Raw genomic sequence first — 18342 nt, 5'->3', positions numbered from 1 at the left:
AGTCAGGGACCAACTTGGGTCACGTGCCCATCTTTGAGGCAATCACTGTCAACAGATGACTCCTGCTGATTGGATGGGCCGAGGTCACGTGTGGGCTCCTAGCCCCCCCAGGGGGGGGGGGCGGGCAGGGCAGCAGGGATCAATCAGAAACTCGAGGTGCTGCTCCCGAGCTGGGGAGCACCAAGGGACCGCTACCCCTCTCCTCCCGCGCCCCCCCCCCCCAACAACCCGACATTCACTTGGAGTTTTACTTCCTGAGTGTTTATCCAACACACCTCACAGGACTCCTGGGAACTCTCTACAAATAAGGACGTTACCGTTATCCGTGTATTTCCAATATTTTTTTCAGTTTGCTGTAAACAGAAATGATTTTTACACAGATTAGTTTTAAAGTCTTTATGAAATTAAATCCACAAACGTCTCCTTGAGGGCTTTCGTGGGAGGCTTGGAAATGCATCCCCCTCATGAGGTCTTGTATTTGCCGTCATTTTCTCTCAGGGCTCTTACAGACGCTTATTCCGGTGAGTTGTCTGCGGCCCCCATTCTTTCCCCGGGGGCCGGAAACGCCGCTGTTACCACCTGCTGAGTTATATCAGGTTTGGCCTCCAGTTCTTTTCCTCTGGTCTTTCTGTAAGGCCTGACCTGGAAAACAAACACACCTGTAACTGCCGGTTATCATCCCACGTGGATTCAGACTCCTGTAAGGAGTTGTGAACGTGGTCGTTAAGAGAGAACGGTCAGGCCCGGCCGGTGTGGCTCAGTGGTTGAGCGCCCACCCATGAACCAGGAGGTCACGGTTCGATTCCCGGCCAGGGCACATGCCTGGGTTTCAGGCTCGATCCTCAGTGGGGGGGGGGGGGGTGCAGGAGGCAGCCGATCGATGTTTCTCTCTCTCTCTCTCTCTCTCTCAGAAATCAATAAAGACATTTTTAAAAAATAGACCTGTTCGGTGTGGTCCCACATCCGTGAACGGGAACAAACAGCTGCACTTCAGGTCCGCCCTCCGCCCTCTCCCCGCCCTCCGCCCTCCCTATCGGCCAATGCCCGCCTCCTGCCCACCCAGGAGGGAGAGGACCCAGAAGAGGGCGCTGTTCACAGGCCAAATAAGAGCCCGAGAAAAGGGCAAGTCCAACCAGTCACCGCCCCAGCCACAGGCTCTCACATCCCCTGTGAAACCGAAACTCGACTGCTCTGCGAGCCACACGGACTCACACCCGGGCTGGCTCGTGGGGCTGCGGTCTGGGCCGGGAACGCAAGGCTCCACTGCGTCGGCTGGCTGTCCTCCTTCTCCCTCCGCCTCGGCTATCTGCAGCCAGGGAGGCGTGTGGCAACAGGGATGCCTTGAAATGAATAGAACTTATGCCCTAGCCGGTGTTGCTCAGTGGATAGAGCGCCGGCCTGCGGACGGAAGGGCCCTGGGTTCCAGGTTCCGGGACTCGATCCCCAGCGTGGGGCGTGCAGGAGGCAGCCAATCAACGATTCTCTCTCATCATCGATGTTTCTGTCTCCCTCTCCCTCTCCCTTCCTCTCTGAAAGCAATGAAAACATTTTTTTAAAATAGAATTTATGCCGCCTCCATCCCGGAAGTCACAGCTCCATGGCAGGGCCTGTGACTGCCTCACAGCTGATGACGGACACCACAGCCCGACCCGCACGGAGGAACCCCGCGGGGAACTGGGCGCCAGCGAAGCAGAAGCGCGGGCCGCGGTGCGGGCGCCGAGCGGTCACGGCATGGGCAAGCGGTCACGGCATGGGCAGCAGGCCCTGCGAGGCTGTCTGTCGGCCGAGTGGGTGGGCGACGGCGGGAAGACGCAGGGTCCGTGGTGGCGGCTGGCAGGGCAGCGTGTTGAGGAAACGGAGAGTGAGCGAGCAGATGGGGCCGCGGGGGGAGGCGCAGATGTGGAAGGAGAAGTGGAAGTGGCAGGAAAGATGTCAGGGACATCGCCGGCCCCGAAACGGCCTCGGTCTCGGATGGCTTCCGACTTCTCGGCCCTGAGCAGGGGACGGGGCTGGGGGACGGGGGGGGGGGGGGGTGACCGACAAGGAAGGGCCCTGCGTGTTAGAGCGAACGCGGCATTTCCAGCTTCGGTTCGCACAGGTGTCCTGGCACCGATGTCCTCGGCTCAGAGACCTCCCCGGGGAAGAGGCTCCCACAAGGCTATGCTCTGGGAGGCACCTGCTGTGCGAGTGAGGCCATTTCTTTATTATTTTTTTAAAAAACGTTTTTATTGATTTCAGAGAGGAAGGGAGAGGAGAGAGAGAAACATCCATGATGCGAGAGAATCATGGACCGGCTGCCTCCTGCATGCCCCCCCACTGGGGATGGAGCCTGCAACCTGGGCCTGTGCCCTGACCGGGAATCGAACCCGGGACCCTTCAGTCCTCAGGCCGACGCTCTATCCACTGAGCCAAACCCAACTAGGGCCCATTTCTTTATTTGATGATTGTGAGTACAAAGAAGAGGCCCAAGTGTGCCCAACAAAGCCATGCGAGTCACCGTACCCCATGCCTTTAGCCATGCGACCGCTGGGGCTCAGCACGGGGGCCAGGCAGGGAGCCCCGCGAGCAGACGGAGTCAGGTTCTAGGGGGGAATATCTGGCTGCCGTCCCTGGTTCCAGCTTTCACTTTCCTACTTTTCCACGGAATCGTGACGGCTGGCCGTTCACTACGCGCAGCAGGAAGATCCAACGCGGTGGGTTAAGGACCTAAGACTTATCTAACTTCTCCCCCGGCCTCTGTCCACCAAGGCGGCCTCCTAAACCAGTTCCTCTCCTGCTTGTGGAACGGCCGCCACAATCGATTTCAGAATACTTCCATCACCACAGAGAGAAACCAGGACCCCTGGGCCCGGCTCTCACATGCACCAGGCAGGCTGGGGGTGCCAGGGGGCGGGGGAGGATCAAGAAACACAAGGACCCTATTCTTGGGACCAGGAACAAGCTGGGGAGACAACGGAATAAACAACAAACACGTGACAGGGACTAGGGAGAAACTAAAGCAGGGTCATGGGGTGCAGCGGGGGTTGGGGGCTGATAGATTGGTCAAGAAATGCTTCTAAGCCCTGACCCGTGTGGCTCAGTGGATAGAGCGTCGGCCTGCGGACTCAGGGGTCCCAGGTTCAATTCCGGTCAAGGGCATGTACCTTGGTTGCGGGCACATCCCCAGTAGGGGGTGTGCAGGAGGCAGCTGATCGATGTTTCTCTCTCATCGATGTTTCTGACTCTCTATCCCTCTCCCTTCCTCTCTGTTAAAAATCAATAAAATATATTTAAAAAAGAAAGAAAGAAAGGCTTCTAAGAAGCCCAGAGCTGGAGGAAAGCAGGATGCCAGCCATGTGACAGGGACGCCGCCTCTGGGCGTGGCTGGTTCCAGGACCCGCGTTCTCCATGGGGGTCGACTGTGCAGCCCAGGGGCCACATGGGGATGTCTGGGGACATTAAAAAAAAAAGTTTTTACGGATTTGAGAGAGAAAGGGAGAGGTATAGAGAGAAACATCAATAGGCTGCCTCCTGCACGCCCCCTCCTGGGGATGGAGCTCACAACCCGGGCCTGTGCCCTGACCGGGACTCGAACCCTGACCGATGCTCAACCTCTGAGCCACGCCCCCGGGCTCCAGGGACATTTTTGGTGACAACCCAGGAGCTGGGGTGGAGGTGGCACCCAGTGGAGGGCAGAGGCCAGAGCGGCGCTCACCTGGCACCAGGCGCTCACGTCCCCGTAAGATCTGCTCACCGGGCAGCGCCCCCCGTCCCCGGGCAGGAGCGCCAGCAGGGGGCGCAGGGCGCAGGCCCGGCCTAGGCACCCGGACCCGGACGGCGACGCACCCCCCAGGCCACACCGCGCGCAGCCTGGGTTCCCCCCGGCGGGGCTCCGGAGCCTCCAGCTCAGCTGTCGCTCGCAAAGCCCGATCCCCGGGACTGCCTCCGCCCCGCGGTCCCACCGGCGCCGGAAGTGGGGCTCCGCTCTGGAAAACTTCCGGGGCGGGGCCGGAAGTTCCCGGCGGGCTGAGCGGTGGCGAGCGCGCCCAATGAGAACGCTCGAGGGGCGGGCCCAGGCGTCTCGGGGCGGGGAAAGCTGGTCTCGCGAGAAGGGCGCGGGCGGGGCCGGGCTGAGCGGCGGAGGGGAGCGAGCGAGAGAGCGAGGGAGCCGAGCGGGTGGGCGCATGGAGGGCGCGGACGGGAGCGCGGAGGAGCGGGCGCCGCTGCTGGGCGCGCGGCGGGCGGCGTTCGCGGGCCGGCGGCTGGCGTGCGCCGCGGTGCTGCTGACGGAGCTGCTGGAGCGCGCCGCCTTCTACGGCGTCACGGGCAACCTGGTGCTGTTCCTGAACGGCTCGCGCTTCGGCTGGGAGGGCGCGCAGGCCAGCCAGGCGCTGCTGCTCTTCATGGGCCTCACCTACCTGGTGTCGCCCTTCGGGGGCTGGCTCGCCGACGCGCGGCTCGGCCGGGCGCGCGCCATCCTGCTCAGCCTGGCGCTCTACCTGCTCGGCATGCTGGCCTTCCCGCTGCTGGCCGCGCCCGCCACGCGCGCCGCGCTCTGCGGGGCCCCGCACCCCACGCGCGGCCTCAACGGCTCTGCGCCGCCCTGCGCCGACGCGCCCACCCGCTACTGCGCGCCCGCCGCGCTCGGGGCGCTGGTCGTCGTGGGCCTGGGCGTGGGCGCCGTCAAGGCCAACATCACGCCCTTCGGCGCCGACCAGGTGAGCGCAGGTGCACGCAGGCGGCGGGGGACACGGGCCTGCCAAGGTCTGGGGTGGGGGGACAAGTGGAGGCGGGGCCTGGGGAGGGGTCCGCACGGGGCGGGGCTGCGGATGGATGGCCAAGCGGAGCTGCTAGGAGAGGGCGCCTCCTTTCTAGAGCGGGGGCCATGGGCGCAGGCGCCTGCAGAGTGTCATGGGAGCTTTCCAGACGGGACATCAGCAAGTGCAAAGGCCCTGGGGCCGGGCAGAGAAGGAGCCCTTGTTGCAGCTGCTGTGGCTACAGTAGCGGTCACGTTGCAACACATCAATGTATCAATCACCACTGCTGCCTCTTAAAGTCACACGAGGTTACAAATGTATCAAATGCATTGAAAAGAAACGTGGGAAGAGGTGGCCGGCGGGTTCGGTGCTGTCCGTGCGGCTCGGGACAGAGTTCGAGGTCTGTGTTCCATAGGGGGAGGGGCGGGGGAGCGTGTGTGGGTTTCCGTCAGGGGAGTGACCCGATCTGATTTGCGTTTCTGAAAGATTGGGCCTCTGCCGCCTGCCAACCAAATCTGGGCCACTTCCCGTTTTTGGAGCTAAGAATAAGAGCGGGTCTTGGGCTTTTAGGGGGAAGAAAAAGAAAATGTTTCGTGAGAGCGAAAGTGATATGAAATTCCCGTTCAGTCTCCTCCGGCCTCTGCCCGCTGGTGTTGAGTGTGGGCTACGCCCTGGACTCCCCCCCACAGCCGAGGAGCAGAATTAGGAGTCGTGGCCAGACGGAAGGTCCCTCGGAACTTAAAGTATCCCTGGCCCGCCCCTCCTCAGACAAGCTTGCAGGCCTCTGGCGTGGAGAGCGGGTTGGGTGGGATGCGATGACAGCAGGAAGCTGGGTACGAAGGCTTGTTCTTTAAAAACTTTTCTATCAGCTTGAAAGATTTTTTAAATAAAAAGTTAAGGCGAGCCGTAACCAGTGTGGCTCAGTGGATAGAGCATCGGCCTGCGGACTCAAGGGTCCCGGGTTCGATTCCGGTCAAGGGCATGTACCTGGGTTGCGGGCACATCCCCAGTGGGGGGTGTGCAGGAGGCAGCTGATCGATGTTTCTAACTCTCTGTCGCTCTCCCTTCCTCTCTGTAAAAAATCAATAAAATATATTTTTAAAAGCAGTTAAGGCGATGTTGATGAACGGATGCACGGAGACAGCAGACGTGGCCCGTCCACGTGGGGAATAGTATGCAGCCAGGAACAGGAGGGAAGCCTCACACCTGCTACCAGGGGGATGGGCCTGAGACCAGGATGCTGAGGGAGGGGCGCCGGGCCCAGAGGCCCATGACCCCCGTTTCACTCACTCGTGGGAAATGCCCAGAGCAGGCGGGCCTGGCAGTGGACTCGTGTCTCCAGGGGACAGGAGAGGGACGGGGGTGGGGGTGGCCGGAGGCTGTGGAGGGACGCGGGGTCCTGGTTGGGGGATGAGGACGTGGAAGTGGTGGTGGGGATGGGTCCACGGCTCTGCGAACAGCCGGCGCGGTCGTCCGTTCCAAGGGCAGAGTTGTTTTTGTTTGTGCTTTTTTATGAGTCACATTTCCTGACACAGACACAGAGGAGGACGGAGGCAGCGCCTCTGCCAGGTCTTGCTCCACGCCCGGGGCTGGCTGCTTGGGGGCGGGATGGGGTTGGGGCGAGAAGCAGCCAGGTCGGTCTGGGACGGTCCGTTCGTCGTGTCCTGGCCCTTCTCGGTCTGAGGAAAGCTGCCTGTGGCGTCCGGGTGCTCAGCACGTCTGCCTCCGGGAGACGCCCGTGGGCGGCGGGTGGGGCGGCCCGGGAGCCCTGGGGTGCATGTTGAAAGGAGACACGGCTGAGGGCTCTGCGGGGGGGTTGCTGGTGCAGACGGCCAGCCCGTGTGCTCCCCAGCGCCGACCTTCCCCAGAGGTCACGCATTCCCCATGGATGGATCAGGCCCTGGCATCGTGACCCGAAAGAAGAAAAGGCTCATTTTACCCGTAAAGACGGCAAGCGACACTTTTTCTTTTTTTTCCCCAGAGGGGAAGGAAATGGCACCCTGGGCATTTTAAGGAATTTTTCCAAAACAGCCAGCTGTCCGACTCACTCCACACGACCCCGGTCTTTGTTCTGCGCTTCTGGGACTCGATTCTGTGGTTTCTCCTGAGCCGTCACGTGAAAGCTCGTCTGCCCTTGGCGTGGGGCAGGGCCGATGACGTAACGTGACTAATATGAAGTGACGGCCGGGCTCCGAGGCACGAGGCATGTGACCCCGAGTGCCCAAGCCAGCGTCCCACGTGTCCCCCAGAAATCACGGGTTATTTCGGGCCTCGTACAGGCTGAGCTTTCCCAAGCTCTTTCGGGCGAATGGCACTCGGGGGTTTGAGTAACCCGACTGGCGGGTTACACAGGAGGTGAGGCGGGGCCTGGCTCGTGGAAGCTCATTTCTCACGCTTCGTGGAGAGGATCTAAGCGTGTCCATGGGATTAAGTGCCACTTGGATCCATGAATCGTGTCTGCATTCCTTGTAGCTTTACGCTGACTGGCCCTTCCCTTTTAAGCTCCCCCCCCCCCCCCAAAAAAAAAGACTTTTTGTATATCTTTAGTTATATCTTCTCTGTAACCACTTCTCTGCTTGCAGTTCCTCTTTCCTCCGTCTGTCTCCAGGGCAGCGTGAATATCTGAGTCCAGCTTAGCGACATTGAAATGAATGTATCTCCAGGAACAGCTGTCTCGGGGGATAAAACATTCCCCCTACAAATCGCTGATGCGGTAGTCATGCCAGCATCTGGTCTGGGACCCGTGTCCAGCTTTGATGTGGGCGGGGGACGTTTACTTAAAATGTAGAATTTCAGTTCGAGACGGTGGCCACTGTGTGATTGCAGTTGGCAGGTTACTTTGCAACACTGGAAACAATCCGGGTTCGAGTATGGAGCCTGCTTAAAGGATGCTTTTGTGCGGACGTCACTGGCTGTTCGGGCTCCGTGAGAAACCTCGCTTGTTACTGAGAAGAGGAGCTTGTAACGTGGATCAGAGTTCCGATCTGTTCCTGGAACAGAGGTTGCCCAGTTTTTCATGCCCTGTAATGCAGACGGCAGCCTGACCAGTCCTGGTGTGAGCCCAGCCCGGCCCTTAGCTACCGATTCCAAGAGTTTATGAAGCGAAATTGGCCGGAAGGACTCCGGGTGGAGAGCTCACCCCGGCGTGTCCGTGGAGACGTGAAAATCCACGTGGGACGGGAAGCCGTGGGCCTGCGCCTGCGTGAATGGTCCACGCTTCGGGCTCCGTGGGCGTCTGTCGGGGGGAGCGTGCACCCTCAGAAATCACCTCCTCTTCCCCGGGGCCCGCGTTTGCCCGGGTCCAGGAATCGGGTTGGAGTCTCCCGGGACTCCCTCTCCTTGTCGGAGCCTCGGGGGCCCACGGAGAGCCTTCCTCCCCTGAGACAGGCTTCAGCTCCAGCCTGCACCTTCCTCTCTGCTCCAGGTTTCCCCGGCCCGCAGCGGCGTAGCTGTGGTCAGCCGCCGCCTGGGAAGGGGGCCGGCCCCGCGGTGGTGAGCGGGAGGGCTGCACGCGGCCTGTGAGCCTGTGCGCTTAGGAGGCAGCCAGGTGCCCCCGCAGGTGTCCGGAGGCTGTGCTGAGACTCTTCGGGACGTGTTGGGTTGAAGCGTAATTAAGGCCGCACAGCCCAGGACGTGTGGTAATGGGGTGTCGGTGCTTTTGTGAGGGGCCCTGGTGGGTTGTAAGCATTCTGATGGTGCTGTGACAGCAACAGTGACTATATAAACATGTATGTTTTTAAACTTCATTTCTTTCCATCACCATTTAGCCTCTTTATACCCTCCTCCTAAATATCTTTATTAACGTATAAAAACACTACGGCCCAGCTGGCGTGGCTCCGTGGTTGAGCGTCGACCATGAACCAGGAGGTCAGGGTTCGATTCCCGGTCAAGGGCACATGCCTGGGTTGTGGGCTCCATCCCCAGTGGGGGGCGTGCAGGAGGCAGCCGATCCCTGATTCTCTCTCATCATGGATGCTTCTCTCTCTCCCTTCTTCTCTGAAATAAAAAATATTTAAAAACAAACAACAAAACCCCCACCACGTATGCTTTTCATCCTTGAAGATCACCGCACAGCTTCACGCCTTTTCCCGTTGCCTTCAGGTTAAAGATCGCGGTCCGGAAGCCACGCGCAGGTTCTTTAACTGGTTCTACTGGAGCATCAACCTGGGAGCCCTGCTCTCGCTGGGCGGCGTGGCCTACGTCCAGCAGAACGTGAGCTTTGTGACCGGCTACGCCATCCCCGCCGTCTGCATCGGCGTCGCCTTCCTCACCTTCCTCTGCGGCCTGAGCGTCTTCGTCACCAAGCCCCCCGACGGCAGCGCCTTCACCGACGTGGTCAAGGTCCTGGCGTACTCGTGCCGCCCCCGGCAGCGAGCGGCGGACCCTGGTCCCGGCGGGTGAGGCTCGGCCCCGTCACAGGCCCGGTGTGATGGGGCGTCGGGTCGGTCACTGTAGTTGAAGCACCTTTCACGTCTGCTGGGTGCTGGCTGAGCAGGGCGCCGGGTGGGGGTGGGGGAGGGGGTGGGGTGTCTCCAGACGTCCGCGTGACCCGGTTCCGGGGAGAAGACTAACGCCTTCGTTTTGTTTCCCAAGTGGAGGCAGCGGAGTCTTCCGGCCGCCTTCTAAACACGGTCTGTTTGATTCCTGTAAGCTGTCCCGCGGCGGGCCCTTCACGGAGGACACCGTGGAGGACGTGCGGGCCCTGGTCAAGGTCGTGCCCGTGTTCTTGGCCCTGATCCCCTACTGGACGGTGTACTTCCAGGTGGGTGGTGGCGGGCGCGGCCCTGCCTCTCGGCGCCACGGGCCCGGGTTTCTTTCCCACGAGTCTCCGGCGTCTGGGGGTCTCCTGGTTAGTGACCGGCTCCTTTTTGCTGATGGAAACGTCTTGATGTTTTTTCTAAAGCAGCAGCCAGGAGTGGGTCCCCTCTGCTGTCCCAGGCCCCCCTTTCCCGCGGTTCCTCATGGGGGTGACTCCGTTCAGAGTCGGTCTCCGGGCCAGTTCAGGAGGATCGGCTGATAGACTTGTCCGTTGTTCTCAAGCCGGAGGGAGAGGCTGCAGGGTGGCGGGGAGGGGCCGAGCCAGCCCCCCCAACGCTGCCGCTTGTCACCCCAGATGCAGACCACGTACGTCCTACAGAGTCTCCACCTGAGGATCCCGGAAATCCCCAGCCTCACGGCCACGGCGCACACGGTGAGCGGGCAGGGACCTGAGCACGGTCCCGTGGCGGACACGCTACAGGCGGTGGCGGTCAGCGGTCCCGTGCGTTCACCCTGAGGGGAAGCTCGCTGTGTCGGAGGCGTGCCCGTTGGTCGTGTCAGTCGTCCCATCAGTCGTCAGTGACTGCCCGGCTGGCCCCTCCCCCTCACGTCCTGGAGAGGAGGTGCAGAGCCTTCCCGGCCCGGGTCCCGTCTCCGGGGACGGAGCGGAGCCTCTTCCCTGGAGGGTGGACCCTGTGGAAACGCCCCCGGCAGAGCCCTCCCGGCACGGCGTCCCCGGGCCATCGCCGGCGGCCGTGACCGAGCGTCTGGCCTTCCTCGCAGTTCCCGGCCGCCTGGCTCACCATGTTCGACGCGGTGCTCATCCTGCTGCTGATCCCCCTGAAGGACAAGCTGGTGGACCCCGTGCTGCGCCGGCACGGCCTCCTGCCGTCCTCCCTGAAGCGCATCGCCGTGGGCATGTTCTTCGTCATGTGCTCGGCCTTCGCTGCCGGTAAGGGCCGGCCGGCGCGGGCGCGGGCGGAGGTGGGTGGTTCAGGCGCGGAGCTGGGCCCGTCCGTCAGCCCGGCCGTGGGGAGCGGAGCTGGGCCGTCCGTCAGCCCGGGCGTGGGGAGCGGAGCTGGGCCCATCAGCCCGGGCGTGGGGAGCGGAGCTGGGCCCATCAGCCCGGGTGTGGGGAGCGGAGCTGGGCCGTCCGTCAGCCCGGCCGTGGGGAGCGGAGCTGGGCCCATCAGCCCGGGCGTGGGGAGCGGAGCTGGGCCCATCAGCCCGGGCGTGGGGAGCGGAGCTGGGCCGTCCGTCAGCCCGGCCGTGGGGAGCGGTCTGGCACGGTGGCAGACAGGCCGGGGGCCGAGTGGATGCACCTCCACAGGTTCGGGGCGGTGTGAGGTCCTCCCTGCGGTTCTTGTCACGTCCATGGGGCCCCGCGTGCGCCCCGGCCCCAGCACGGTCACGTAGGATTCCGCGTGCGTTTCCCTGGGAGGAAGGGTCCACAGGGAGGTCGCTGCAGTGTCTTCTGTGAGAAGCCGGGGTGCTGACTTCTCACCACGTTTGCACTTTTTCCTCCGTTGACACTTGAGGACGATTCCGCGGTAAAATAGCCTCGTTCTAGAACGAGAAGAGACGCTGGTGTTCCCGAGTCCACCCCACAGCCCGCCGCTTTCAGGATTCACTGCCCAGCGTGCCGGGACGGGGTATATGCTCCGCAGCCTCCACCCCCCCCCTACCTCCGAGGAGCAAGTGGGGGTGCTCCCCAGGGCTCCAGACCTGGGTCCCCGGGCTCAGCATCCACACGCGGAGATACGCTTCCCCTTGAGCAGAGCGGGGACTCACGTGAGGCCGTGTCTGCATGGAGCTGGCACCGTGTGCTCTCCGTGATTCTCTGCCCATCGGGTCCCAGGCACCCAAGGGCCTCAGGTTCAGTTCAAGGTCAGGGCACAGGCCCAGGTGCGGGTTCCATCCCTGGTAGGGAGACAGCTGATCGCTGATTCTCACATCAGTGTTTCTCCCCCCCGCCCCCTTCCTCCCTCTCAAATCACTGAAAACAGATCCTCGGGTGAGGGTTTAAAAAATGCGATAACGTAAAAACTAAGTAAACCCGCGTGTCGAACACCCTTCCGTGTTGGCGTCGTCGGCCTTCCTGACCAGCTGCCGCCTGGAGCGCCCCGGGCCCGGCGAGGCGCGAGGCCGTCACCGCTGTCGTTGCAGGGATCCTGGAGAGCAAGCGGCTGGACCTGGTGCGGGAGGGGACCGTCAACCAGACCATCGGCAACGTCGTGTACTTCGCGGCCGACCTGCCCATCTGGTGGCAGCTGCCCCAGTACGTGCTCATCGGCATCAGCGAGATCTTCGCAAGCATAGCCGGTGAGGCGTGGGGCCGCGGGGCGTGGGGCCGCGGGGCGTGGGGCCGGCGGGGCGTGGGGCCGCGGGGCGTGGGGCCGGCGGGGCGTGGGGCCGCGGGGCGTGGGGCCGGCGGGGCGTGGGGCCGCGGGGCGTGGGGCCGCGGGGTGTGGGGGCGTGGGGCCGGCGGGGCGTGGGGCCGCGGGGTGTGGGGGCGTGGGGCCGGCGGGGCGTGGGGCCGGCGGGGCGTGGGGCCGCGGGGTGTGGGGGCGTGGGGCCGGCGGGGCGTGGGGCCGCGGGGTGTGGGGGCGTGGGGCCGGCGGGGCGTGGGGCCGGCGGGGCGTGGGGCCGCGGGGTGTGGGGGCGTGGGGCCGGCGGGGCGTGGGGCCGCGGGGCGTGGGGCCGGCGGGGCGTGGGGCCGGCGGGGCGTGGGGCCGCGGGGTGTGGGGGCGTGGGGCCGGCGGGGCGTGGGGCCGCGGGGTGTGGGGGCGTGGGGCCGGCGGGGCGTGGGGCCGGCGGGGCGTGGGGCCGCGGGGTGTGGGGGCGTGGGGCCGGCGGGGCGTGGGGCCGCGGGGCGTGGGGCCGGCGGGGCGTGGGGCCGGCGGGGCGTGGGGCCGCGGGGTGTGGGGGCGTGGGGCCGGCGGGGCGTGGGGCCGCGGGGTGTGGGGGCGTGGGGCCGGCGGGGCGTGGGGCTGGCGGGGCGTGGGGCCGCGGGGTGTGGGGGCGTGGGGCCGGCGGGGCGTGGGGCCGCGGGGTGTGGGGGCGTGGGGCCGGCGGGGCGTGGGGCCGGCGGGGCGTGGGGCCGCGGGGTGTGGGGGCGTGGGGCCGGCGGGGCGTGGGGCCGCGGGGTGTGGGGGCGTGGGGCCGGCGGGGCGTGGGGCCGGCGGGGCGTGGGGCCGCGGGGTGTGGGGGCGTGGGGCCGGCGGGGCGTGGGGCCGCGGGGCGTGGGGCCGGCGGGGCGTGGGGCCGGCGGGGCGTGGGGCCGCGGGGTGTGGGGGCGTGGGGCCGCGGGGTGTGGGGCCGCGGGGCGTGGGGCTGGCGGGGCGTGGGGCCGGGTCTCGTCCTTAGGATAAACCCGAGGTTTCTCACCTGAGGGGCCGTGGGGACAGAGGGCGGAGCGTCTGTTGGGGCGGCTGTGGCTCAGGGTCCGGCCGGGAGAGCAGCTGCCAGCAGCATGTCCGAGCGGCACTGGCTCGTCCGGTCCACAGGGAGGCGGCTCCTCTTGGTCGGCTCTCCAGGCACCGCGTGGGCCGCCCCGTCCCCGCCTGAGGGGCGTCGTGCTGCTCAGATGACCACAGGGAGGCAGCTGCCTCCATAGCCTGTCCTCAGGCCCAGCTCCTCTGGGGGCTGCTGGGGGGGCTGCCCAGGGGCGGGGCGGGGCGGGGCCCGGGAGGAGTGACAGCCGGGCCTGCTGCACTGGAGCCCCGCCCCTCACTGCACCTCACAGACCCCGCCCCCCCCCCCAGGCCTGGAGTTCGCGTACTCGGCGGCGCCCAAGTCCATGCAGAGCGCCATCATGGGCCTGTTCTTCTTCTTCTCGGGCGTCGGCTCCTTCGTGGGCTCGGGGCTGCTGGCGCTCGTGTCCACCAAGGCCATCGGCTGGATGAGCAACCACACGGACTTCGGTGAGGACGCGGCTCGGGGCCGTGAGCGTGGAGCTCCCGGGCGGGCGGGCGGGCGGGGCCTCCTGCGGTGCCGCTTCCCGAGTCCGGGACCCTGGCGGCCACGGCCTGGCCTGCACCTGCTGCTCTGTCCACGGGACGTCCAGTCCTCAGACGGCCTCTCCCTCCGTGTCGGCGTCGCAAGGGTCCCGCTGTTTGCCGGCATGCTTGTTTCCGTTAGAGAAACAGGTTATGGTCGCCCTTTTAATGACACGCTCCGTCACCACCAGCTGGCGCCAGCAGGGGGCGCCCTGGGGTCAAACACTCGGAGGGAGGCTTTCCTGGCTTTCTGTGCTGCTCCGTGCGCTGTGGGGTCTGAGAGAGAGGGCGCCCCCTGCAGGACCTGCCCGGGCTCCGTGGACAGGCCGGCCCCGGAGGCGGGGAGCAGCCCGCTCGCTGTCCATCGGCTCCGGGCGGCACACCAGGTCCTGGCTCACTCCCCGCCTCCTGGGCAGGGACACTGACGCCTCCTCTGCGTTCCAGGCAACATCAACGGCTGCCACCTGAACTACTACTTCTTCCTGCTCGCCGCCGTCCAGGCCGCCACCCTCCTGCTCTTCCTCCTCGTGTCCGTGAGGTACGACCGGCAGCGCGCGAGGGCGTCGGCGCCCGGGACGCCCAGCAGCCGCAGGGCCTGACCCCGACGTCCCAGCGGGTCCGAGACTGACACCGGGGGGCTGGCCGGTGCGGAGCGAGCAGGCTGTCACCTCCCGCAAACGCCCGCCGCCCTCGCTCCGACCGACGGTGCCTTCCTGCGCGCGCCTGTTCGCGGGGCCTCTGGAGCCGGAGCGCAGGGGCCTCCTCAGGACGACGCCCCTCCTGCAGCCGCGCCGTGCCAGGCCCACGCGGGTGCACGGCCATGGCCGCGTGTCTGCTGGTTCTTCGTGGTTTACACACGTGTGAGCGTGTGACGTGACTGTTTCCTTTCTGATGAACGAACACCCACCCGTGTGGAGGACGGAGGGTTCAGGTGCCGGTCGGCGGTCAGACGCGGTGGGCCTCGCCGGGCCTCGGTCGTGGTCTCCCCGCCGCTCCTCTTGCCTTCGGCACGGCCGGCACGGAGGACGTTTACCTGCTGCCGCGAGCATCCTTGTTTGTAAGCTGTTGCCGTTGCTTTTTAATGAAGCGAGGAGGTGGATCAGGAAACATTCAGCCCGCGTGTCCCGTCCCGTCTCAGCTGCGAGCGGCTGAGTGTGAAGCCGCGCCGAGCGCGTCCTGGCGTGGCGTTGGTGCCACGGGACGGAAGGCCCGTCGCGGGGCCGGAAGGAGCCCGTTCTTTTGAACAAAATTCATGCGATTAAGAGCCGTGGACAGTTTACGTGTGAACCTGGCCCGTGGGGTCACTGACGTTGTATGTTGTTTTTCGTGCCTCTGGGCGTGACTTTGTTAAGAAACTCTTCCTCTGAGCTGGACTTTGGGTAAAAGCTGGTTATTAAACACGCCTCCCCCCCGAGGCCCAGGACCCGGTCTCCGCGTGGTCTGTCCGCAGCCCCGCCCACCGGCATTTCCGCCTGGGTGTCCCAGGGTCCCTGAACCCCGACTTCAGGGTCAACCTTTCCCAGCTGCACAAGAGGGCGTCCTTCTGAAATGACGGGGCCCGTTCGGAACCCTGCCCACGGCTACATTCTAGGCCACACGACAGCGATGACCTTCCCTATCACCCCGAGTCCCACTTGGTGCAAACCAGCCCGTCCCCCGGGAACCAGAGCCCTAGGGGTGGGCCGGGCCGGGCCAGCCCGCAGAGGAGCCTCTCGGGGTTAAAGCCGTGGGCGATGGGCCCCTCCCACTCGCACCGCAATTGAGTCGATGTAAAATGTTCCTGTGAACACCTTGCTCCTTGGGGAACGGGCCTTCGGAGCGACGAACGCATAAACCTGGCTGTGGAACTAGAGCAGCAAACACACGAGAAGTCATCACTGCGGCCCGGCCGCGCGGCTCAGGGCTGAGCGTCCACCCAGGAGCCAGGAGGTCAGGGTTCGATTCCCGGTCAGGGCACAGGCCGGGGTGCGGGCTCCATCCCCAGTGGGGGGCGTGCAGGAGGCCGCCGGTCCATGATTCTCTCTCATCACGGATGTTTCTCTCTCTCTCCCTCTCTGAAATCATTAAAAAACATTACAAATGAAAAGGAGGAAGTGAGATAGTTTTAAAGAGGAAACGTCACAAGTACGCAGGAAGTGAAGGGAAAGCCACGTGTCCGAGGTTGCCCAGCCGAATGGAGACCCGCATCCTCTCCCCGGAGGGACGTGGGCCCGTGCCCCCGTCCATCTGGTCTACCTCCTGCTCCAAACAGGCGCTGAGGGTGAGGGGTCGGGCTGGCGCGGGTGGGACGTGAATCTGTGTCACGGGCTCCCAGGCGGCGCGGACCGGGCAGGGGCCGCCTTCCCGGTGCCCGATTCTCTGGGGGCCCCGGGACCGGGTGAGACGGCCCCGATGAAGAGGCTGCAGACCACGGCGTGTTCCAGAGAGACACCCCCATCCCCTCGACCGCTGGGACGCCAGGCGCCGGAGTGGGCAGGCCGCCAGGACCTTGCACTGCGGTTCCCCGCGTCTGCCCGACCTCCTCCCTCAGGGTCAGCCGGGGCTTCCATCGGGCCAGTATCTCCGTCCTCTTTGGAGCCTTCGCGTCACCGATCGGTCTCCAGTGGGGCCAGACCTTCCCAACTTCCCCGGGCACGTCCTTGACCCACACACATGAGGCAATGCCCTTGACCGGGACTCGAACCTGCGACCTTCTGGTGCCCAGGCCGACGCTCTATCCGCTGAGCCAAACCGGCTAGGGCTCTCTTTTCTTTTCTTTTTTTGTTAATCCTCACCTGAGAATACTTTTTTATTGATTTTTAGAGAGAGTGGAAGGGATGGAGGGAGGGGGAGAGAGAGAGACACATCGATCGGCTGCCTCTAGCACACACTTCAGCTGGGGCCAGGGATCGAACCTGCCACTGAGGAACATACCCGTGACGGGGACTCGAACCTGCGACCCTTCGGTGTCCAGGCCGGCGCCCTAACCACTGAGCCACGCCGGTCAGGGCCGGGGAGGCTCTCAGGACGTCTCCCTGGGGCCCTGGCAGTGCACACCCGTGTCTGCGTGGAGGCTGACAGAGGACACAGGGTTGGAAGAGAGAGAGAGCGTGGCCGACAGGCCTCAGCCAGCAGAGCTCAGAGGCTGGAGAGCACAGGACCCCCCCCCCCCCACAGACACCTGCTCCCCACTGTCCCGGGTCAGGGAGGAAGGCCCATCCCTGTCCCCAGGGGCCGTGACCCCTGCAGGTCCCCCGACCAGCACGCCTTGGAGAAGGACGGCTTGGGCCACCAGACGTTACCAAGGAGTTCTGTGGGCTGAGAACGGGTTTTCTTTCAGGGACGGACCTCCAAGCTCTATTAACAACTCCTTTCCACATAGGTGTTTTCTGGAACGTAAACACCCTGCTGCGTGCATTACGGGGAAAATGTTCCATCCTCGGTCGTAATGGACAAAAACGCCTTCCGCGGCTACCGCTCCTCTATGAGCCTCGACCAGGGGTCCTCACACGTTTCAAACAGGGGCCCGTTCACTGTCCCTCAGACCGCTGGAGGGCCGGACTGTAGTTTAAAAAAAAAAACTATGAACAAATTCCTATGCACACTGCACGTATCTTACTTTGAAGTAAAAAAACAAAACGGCAAAAACACCCGCATGTGGCCCGCGGGCCGTGGTGTGAGGACGCCTGCTCCAGACAGCCTCCTCGGCTGATGGCTTCTGGCGCCGGCGCCCCAGGGCTCTCCGGAGAAACGGACAGTGACAGGGCGAGGGGCTGCGTTTCCATTCATATTCGCGTCTGTGTTCATCGCGACGGCCCGGCTCACCTGACGGGGAAGCGGAGGCTCCGAGAGTGGATGGGCGGGTTCTCATCCGAGTCTGGAGGCCTGAGCGTGGGGGCCAGTGGGCTGAGGAGGCCTGTGGGCGGGAGAATGCAGATGTTTCAGCTCAGCAGTCAGAGGGAGGAAGGGAGGGAGGGGGGCTGGGAGAGAGAGAGAAAGAGGGGAAAGAGGGGAAGAGAGAATTCTCCCTTCTCTACTTTTTTATTCTGTTCGCACCCTCACCTGATTAGACAAGACCCACCCACAGGAAAGCATGTGCTTCCCTCCGTCACTGACTCCAATGTCCGTCTCTCCCAGAAGCCCCCTCAACGCTGCTGAGCCAGGCCCCTGGGCTCCCTCGGCTCCGACCCCTCAGATCAGCGTCCCGGCTCATATCGGCCCCCTCCCTCCGTCTCCCGGTCACGGCGCCTCGAGGCCGCCCTCCTCTCCCCGGAGGATCCATTTTAAAGTCTAATCCGAGCTCCGAGCCCACGGCCCACTCCAGGAGGTTTTCAGGACGTTTTAAATCGGGGAAATGGATCATCCAGTGCCCAGGGTTCAAGCGTTTTCCCGGGCGGTGAGTGTCCTTGGGGACTTGGCCCGGGGACCTTTCTTTGGCAAATACTTTTAGGACGAAAAGCTTATCGGATAAATGACCTCTGTTTGAGGTTTCTTTAATATGCCGGCTTGTGTTTTTACCAAATTTACATCCTACAAAACGGCAGGCTGCTCCCGCCATCCTGACACGGAATGTTCTAGCAACCGCGCCTGATTGAACCTGGGAACTCTCCCGAGACGCCCCCAGGGCCCGCCATGTCGTCTCTTGTCTCTCGCTGCTGCTCCGTGCGCAGTCCACCCCCGCTTCCCTCGATGCTGCAGAAATCAACGTCAGCGCTCTGCCCGAGGCTCTCCATCTGCTAAAAGCTCTAAGAGCTGAGGCCTGCGCCGCCCGTGGTTTGAATCCTCTGATGGGAAAGTTCCTTCTCGATCGATCGGGGACGCGATGCAACGCGCATCTCAAGGTTTTACAAGCAGCTCGGTGCCGGGCCGGG

General features: G+C 64.2%; 2 protein-coding genes across 5 annotated transcripts; one reads left to right on the top strand and one right to left on the bottom strand.

Moving 5' to 3' along the window:
* Positions 1-326: 326 nt before the first annotated feature.
* Positions 327-4165, bottom strand: LOC129148066 (uncharacterized). 4 transcript variants are annotated; one of them, XM_054712421.1, is made up of 3 exons: positions 3695-4165; positions 1163-1306; positions 327-642 (listed from the first exon to the last, which is right to left on the bottom strand). In XM_054712421.1, exons 1-3 carry the CDS (start codon positions 4163-4165, stop codon positions 514-516), a joined length of 744 nt encoding a protein of 247 aa, XP_054568396.1. In that variant the 3' UTR covers positions 327-513. The 4 variants fall into 4 exon arrangements, with proteins under 4 accessions (XP_054568396.1, XP_054568397.1, XP_054568398.1 ...); XM_054712422.1 differs by having other exon boundaries at positions 1188-1306; XM_054712423.1 differs by having other exon boundaries at positions 1213-1306.
* Positions 4164-14915, top strand: SLC15A4 (solute carrier family 15 member 4). Its single transcript, XM_028133675.2, has 8 exons — positions 4164-4697; positions 8838-9133; positions 9330-9498; positions 9850-9927; positions 10278-10446; positions 11661-11816; positions 13259-13417; positions 13937-14915. The coding sequence occupies exons 1-8, from the start codon at positions 4164-4166 to the stop codon at positions 14089-14091; spliced, it is 1716 nt and encodes a 571-aa protein (XP_027989476.2). The 3' UTR covers positions 14092-14915.
* The last annotated feature ends 3427 nt before the right edge of the window (positions 14916-18342 follow it).

This window comes from Eptesicus fuscus, chromosome 23 (genome assembly GCF_027574615.1).
Source record: "Eptesicus fuscus isolate TK198812 chromosome 23, DD_ASM_mEF_20220401, whole genome shotgun sequence".
In the NCBI taxonomy this organism is placed as follows: Eukaryota; Metazoa; Chordata; class Mammalia; order Chiroptera; family Vespertilionidae; genus Eptesicus; species Eptesicus fuscus.
Note: the sequence above shows the minus strand (reverse complement) of the source record. Positions and strands in the feature narration are given on the sequence as shown.

Bases quoted from the DNA above. Each gene is read 5' to 3' on its own strand.
- SLC15A4 (XM_028133675.2), top strand. From the start codon at position 4,164: ATGGAGGGCGCGGACGGGAGCGCGGAGGAGCGGGCGCCGCTGCTGGGC. The intron at 9,499-9,849 runs GTGGGTGGTGGC...TTGTCACCCCAG, and splicing joins ACTGGACGGTGTACTTCCAG to ATGCAGACCACGTACGTCCT. The intron at 10,447-11,660 runs GTAAGGGCCGGC...CTGTCGTTGCAG, and splicing joins GTGCTCGGCCTTCGCTGCCG to GGATCCTGGAGAGCAAGCGG.
- LOC129148066 (XM_054712421.1), bottom strand. From the start codon at position 4,165: ATGCGCCCACCCGCTCGGCTCCCTCGCTCTCTCGCTCGCTCCCCTCCG. The intron at 1,307-3,694 runs GTGAGCGCCGCT...CCCTGGCTGCAG, and splicing joins ACGTGAGCGCCTGGTGCCAG to ATAGCCGAGGCGGAGGGAGA. The intron at 643-1,162 runs GTGAGAGCCTGT...TTTGTTTTCCAG, and splicing joins GTTTCGGTTTCACAGGGGAT to GTCAGGCCTTACAGAAAGAC.